Source organism: Chrysochloris asiatica, unplaced genomic scaffold, assembly GCF_000296735.1.
Source record: "Chrysochloris asiatica unplaced genomic scaffold, ChrAsi1.0 scaffold00067, whole genome shotgun sequence".
Lineage (NCBI taxonomy): Eukaryota > Metazoa > Chordata > Mammalia > Afrosoricida > Chrysochloridae > Chrysochloris > Chrysochloris asiatica.
The window spans coordinates 2164491-2170885 of NW_006408585.1; the positions used below are offsets into that span (position 1 = coordinate 2164491).

The 6395-nt window shown below is 40.1% G+C and overlaps 1 protein-coding gene across 1 annotated transcript in view; it reads left to right on the forward strand.

The window, feature by feature from the left end:
* Positions 1-6395, forward strand: part of PPP2R5E (protein phosphatase 2, regulatory subunit B', epsilon isoform) — a 194077-nt gene that overhangs the window by 187094 nt on the left and 588 nt on the right. Inside the window, exon 8 of the mRNA XM_006864633.1 lies at positions 1385-1512. Coding sequence (XP_006864695.1) covers positions 1385-1512 — 128 coding nt within the window. The remainder of the gene's footprint in view (positions 1-1384; positions 1513-6395) is intronic.

Genomic DNA, 6395 nt, shown 5'->3' on the forward strand with positions numbered 1-6395 from the left:
CGAGGCTGTAAATCTTTACGGGAGCAGAACGCCTCATCTTTCTCCCGCAGAGCAGCTGGTAGTTTCGAACTGCTGACCTTAAGGTTCACAGCCCGATTCATAACCACTACGCTACCAGAAAGGGGTAAGGGGCTGTTATTTGACAGAGGTAAACGTTGACGACTTGCTTGTTCACTTGTTCAAGTGTCATTGATTTCATTCAGCAAATAGTGTGGCTGTGAACCCAGTGGGTTAACTTTTCTGAGCCTCACCTTAGTCATTTGCAAAATACAAATTGTGCTACCTACTATGTGTGCTGGTTGCGAGAATTTAATGAGATATCACATACGTTGACACAGTTTCTGGCACATGGTAAACATGCAATCAGGATTCATTGTTTTTGTTGTATTCTTGAAATTAGTGCCTGATGAGTCCTATGGTTTTGTTTAACTCAGTTGAATAATGTAAATGGATACATTTTATTACTTGGTGGATACATTTTATATCATTTTATTCCTTCTCAAAAACAGCACTTAATTGTAGGAATGAAGGAAATTATTGTTTATTCCCCACATCACTACACTTTTTAGACATCTGAAGTTTTACTTCTGAGGCATTCCTATAAATTCTTCAGACCCAAGATGAGCAGCTCAGGCCCAGCAGACTACTAACGTCAGTTGGTGAAGTGGTATGCAGAGAAAAGGGATGTTAGAATGCAAGCAGGTTTATGTTCATTGAGTGTCCCCAATTCTAGAAACTGAGGGGCTTTTCTCTAGCTTTTCGAGTTCAAAGGAAGGGATCGGAAATAATTACCAGGCAGAGTTTGAGCCCTAGGTTCCCATCAGCAGCTTTTCTCATTTATCAGCAGTGGGACCTTGGACAAATTGCTTCATCTTTCTGTTCTCACCTGTAAAATGAACATAAATGCCTCCTCCTAAGGACGGTGGTCAGCATGGTGCAGTTTACCTGTGGTATTAGCACATTGCCTGGCCCCAAAGAGATAACTGACAAGGCAGATGCTGGGCAGGGGTGGGTAGCGAGCTTTCCTTCTGCAGCTGTGTACTGCCAGCCGGCCATGCAGTGCATGTGAAGTGAAAGAGGTGATCTGTGACTGCTAAAATCGCTAAAATGAGGGACTGTAAGTGGAATGAAGCTATGGGAGCTATGCAGGGGAATTGGGGAAGCCAGTGAGATGGGTACTGCTGGAAAAGAATAGAAGTAAGTAAGTAGGAAAGCTTACCTCTCACTTTCCAAATTGATGAACCATTTGGAACTTATTGAAAGATTTAAAAAACACCAAGATATAAAATGTGCTTAATTAATTATGCATTTGATTGAATGATTAAAATATCTCTTTTAGTTGTAAAGGTTATAATTTTTTTTATCTTTCTTTCTTTTTCCAAAGGTGGCAGAAAGGGCACTCTATTATTGGAATAATGAATATATCATGAGTTTGATAGAAGAAAACTCTAACGTCATCCTCCCCATCATGTTTTCCAGTCTTTATAGGATTTCGAAAGAACATTGGAATCCGTAAGTTTTCACGGTTCCCTCCCTTCCTCTCTCCTTTCCTTGGGCCTTTTTCTTTCCCATCGTCTCTTTTGTTTAATAAAATGTTTTGAGTGCTTGCTATATGCCAGATACTGTGCTTGGTGCTTACTGAATGGAGACAGAATGTGAAAAGATAAAATTCCCTACCCTTGAGGAGTTCACTGACTGGTTAAGAAGACCCACAAGTAAACAGATCATTTATGGAGCAGGGTTTTACGTGCTGTTTTATTACAATATCTTTTCACTTGAGGAGCTCCCTGACCTGTCTGTGAATACAGCAGGGATGTTTGGAGCACACTCTGAAGCTGAGAGTGTAGGCTTTCGATACTAATATGGAGATGGTTTTTGAACGGAGACTTAACGGGACATTGGCACATAGATGGGATGGGCTCAAACCTATAAGAAGCATCAGTCAGGTTCATCAGGTCCTCCTGTGAGCTTGGGAGGGCTAAAGTGCAGGTCTTTTGGTGAGGGTCCTGGCAGCTGTAAGTAGAATGTTGTCCATGTGAGACTTCACTTATTTCTCCTTTTTCAAATTTGCTAAATTTTATTGTTAAGACTTGTAAAAATGAAGAGCTAGTAAGAAATTAAGTCCCAGTATTCAACAGGACTCTTGAGGAACTCAAAAGTGTCTAGTGAGTGCCTGTAGCTGCCCTTCTCCATTACTTCCATCACATTTAAGGAAGGTCAGTGTCCACAACAGAACATAGCTCACTTCCGTTTTCCTTTCAGTGGACACAGGGCAGAAATTTCACAAGTACATTTTCTCATAAATGTTTTGGAAATATCAAACACATTTATTTAACATAGGTCTTAATTGTTCCGCAATGCTTGTTTCTGTGATGATGGGACTATATTTGTTTCAGAATGGAAGTGAAGTTGCAAAATTTGGCAGCAGGTCATACTGTTTATATCTGGTCTAGGAAATACCAAGTCTGTCATGGCTCAGTCTTCACATTGCCCAACAGTACTTTTTTTACTTGATAAGCGGGGGCCGCCATTTTGTCTGCCTAGCGGTACAGTGTTCCACAGCCACTAGTAGCTACCATCACCAGGTTGTCAGTGAATCTTACAGATGTGGATTGGGTCAGCAAGGGGATCAAGCAGGAGTGGATGAACCAATGCCAATCACAACTAGAAAAAGAACTCCTATTACTACCCAGCTTTCAAGGGTTTGGTGTCATATCCTTGAATATGAACAATTTGTTTATATGTAGAGAGAGAGAGAGAGACACTCCTGGTATGGTGATGTAGGGTCAGTAGCAGACTGGGAACCACAGGATTGGCAATTCAAACCCACCAGCTGCTCCTCAGAAACCCTACAGAGGATTGCTATGAGTTTGGAACTGTCTCGAAGGCACTGAACAACTATGTTGTTGTTGTTATGTGCCGTGGAGTCGGTTCTGACTCAGCGACCCTGTGCAGGGTTTCCGAGGGTATAAATCTTTACGGGAGTAGAAAGCCTCATCTTTCTCACGCGGAGCGGCTGGTAGTTTCGAACTGCTGACCTTGCGGCTTGCAGCCCGATTTGTAACCACTACGCTACATACATACGTATATATATATATATATATATGGAGCTCTGGTAGCGTAGTGGTTACAAATCGGGCTGTGAACCTTAAGGTCAGTGGTTCGAAACTACCAGCTGCTCCGCGGGAGAAAGATGAGGCTTTCTGCTCCCGTAAAGATTTACAGCCTCGGAAACCCTGTACAGAGTCGCTATGGGTCAGAACCGACTCGACAGCACTTATCAACAACAACATTCAAATTCCAAAAACCTTACCTTATTAAAGTTTACAGTTCGGTGCTTTATATAATATATTCACACAGTTGTACAATCATCACCACTTTATAATTGCAGAACACTTTCACCAACGCCAAAGAAATCCACAGAGTCATTAGCAGTCCCTGCCTGTTGGACTTCTTTCTATATGGCATTCTCTATTCCAGACCTTTGAATCCTGGACATTTAATATAAATGGAGTCATAGCCTCTGAGCTTTTGTGTATGGCTTCTTTCCCTTAAAATGTTTGAAAGGTTCATTCATGTTATTGCATATGTCAGTATTTCATTCCTTTTCATGACCAAATAATATTACATATTTTCTTTGGAAAATAATACAATTTTTTTACCCACTTATCAATTGATGGACATTGGGTGGTTCCAACTTTTTGGCTATTATCAATAATGCTACTAATTGAACATTTCTATACAAATAGTTTATGAGTTGGGCTGCTAACCTCAAGATCAGCAGTTCGAAACTGCCAGCTGTTCCGTGGGAGAAAGATGAGGTTTTCTGCTCCCCTAAAGATTTACAGCCTCGGGAAACCCTATACAGGGTCTCTGTGAGTCGGAATCGACTCCATGGCACATTACCACCACCACTACCACTACCACCACCACCATACAAATGTGAGTTCCGGTAAGCACTGGACCACAATGTTGATTTGAACTGCAAGATCGGCGGTGCAAACTCACCAGCCTCTTCTCTGAAACTTTGTGAGTAGGAACCAGCTCAACAGCACTTAACAACAACTCACAAATACTTGTGTAGACATGGTTGTGATTCTCTTGGAAATGGAAATTCCTCCTAGGAGTGGAATTGCAGAGTCAGGTGGTAACTCTTGGAGCCCTGGTATGACACTATAGGATAAAGTCTGAACTGCTCACTGCAAGGTTGGCGGTTCAAACCCACTAGCCACTTCTCAGAAATCCTATACAGAATTGCTGTGAGTTGGAACAGACTCAATGGCACTTAATAACAATTAATTAATAACTCTCCGTGTAACTTTGGAGGAACTCTGCCAGTCTGTTTTTCAAAGTAGCTGCCCCATGTTACACTGTGTAAGTGTTCTTCTAATTTTCCCACATCCCTGCCTTTGTTACTATACTTTTTGATAAATCTCTTCTAGTGGATGTGAGGTGGTATCTATTTTGATGTATATTTCCCTAATGATTAATGCTGTTGCCCACCTTTTCATGTTCTTACTGTTCGTTTGCATATTTCCTTTGGAGACCATTCAACTCCTTTATCCATTTTTAAATGGGTTTGTGGTTTTATTATTCAGTTATAAGAGTTCTTTGTATGTTCTTGATACAAGTTCCTTATGAGCTATATACAATTGCAAATATTGTTTTCCCATTCTGTTTGATGTCTTTTTGTCTAACTGATGGTGCTCTTTGAGGCATTTTTAAAAACTAAAAGTTTAAAATTTTTTACACAACCCAGCTTATCTTTTTTTGTTGTTATTTATGCTAATTTTTGCTCTTACATTTTTAATCTAGTGATCGTTTTTAGTTCATTTTTATACATGATATGAATTAAGACTCCACCTTCAATCTTTTGCATGTGGAGATTCGTTTAAGAAGACTATTCTTTCCTGCATTGGATTGTCTTGGCACTCATATGAAAAATCAGTAGGCAATACATGTGACAGTTTTTTTGTTTTTTGACTCTGAATTCTGTACATTGATCTATATATCTATTTTAGATCTGGTGTGGCGTAGTATATAAGCACTGGATTGCTATCTCAAGGTCGGCCGTTCAAACTCAGCAGCCACTCCTTGGAAACCCCGTACAGGGTCGCTATGAGTCTGAATCATCTCAAGGGCATTTAGCAACAACAACAACATGCCAGCTATAGAAAGTTTTCAAATCAGGAAGTTAGTCTATTTCAAGAGTGTCTTGGCTGTTGTGGGTCCCTAGTATTTCTATGTGAATTTTGGAATCAGTTTGTCACTTTCTGCCAGAAACAACAAAATAAGGCAGCTGGGATTCTGATAGCAATGACATTGACTCTGTAGTGTTTAATGTCATTTGACTTGAGAGTGGTTTGTTATCTGTTTTGGGTGGGTTGCATGGGCTCCTTTTGAAATACATTGATGTGAAATGATTGGGTCTTCTTATTTGACTTTGATTGCAAATGACTGGTAACTTAGAAAAAAAAAGTTATTCAGCTATAATATATAATGTCAGTATTTACTGATGATCATTTACAGAGTGAGTATTTACAAAGTGAGCACAGCTATGTAACAGGACCTCAGATCCAGAGACAGACCATTGCCTGTATCATAGGAGACTTCTTGATGTTTGTTTGGTTTGGTTTCAGTTGCTTCCTCTCCCCGTGTACTTTCATAGAATCAAAGGTTAAACTTAACTGTATGTTTGAAATGTCAGCTCAGAAACGTGACCTACTCCCATGGTTGAGATCATGGACTCCAGAGCCTAGACTGCCTAGGTCTAAATCCCAGCTCAGCCATTTATGAACTGTGAGACCCTGGGCAAGTTACATAGCCTCTCTGTGCCTGTTTCTGTATCTGTAAATCAGGATTAAAACTAGCTCATTCAGAGAGAGAATTAATGTAAGTTGCTTTCACTAGTGCCCAACCATCATAGTAAATTCTCGCTCTGTATTAACTATTATTATTGTTGTATTCATCAGAATACAACTCCCTTGACGGACGGCATTGTCTGACTTCTTTGTATTTCCAGAGACTAAAATTGTGCCTGATATGTAACAGACACAGAATGAGTATTGAAGAAGGAAGTGCGGGAAGGATTTTGAATGAGTGACAGAATCCTTTCCTGAAAGCACCTTTGACAGTGATACTATCTTTTATTTACAACAGCTTTTGGAATTATTTGACAGCGAAGACCCTCGGGAACGGGACTACTTAAAAACAGTCTTACACAGAATTTACGGCAAGTTTCTTGGTCTTAGAGCATTTATCCGAAAACAGATAAACAATATTTTTCTAAGGTAAGTGGAGGGCGGGGAGAGAGAGAGAGAGAAGAAAAGTTGGTGTTTTCATAGAAATGTTAAGTAAATACAGATATTTGGACTTAATATACTGACTCCCCCCCC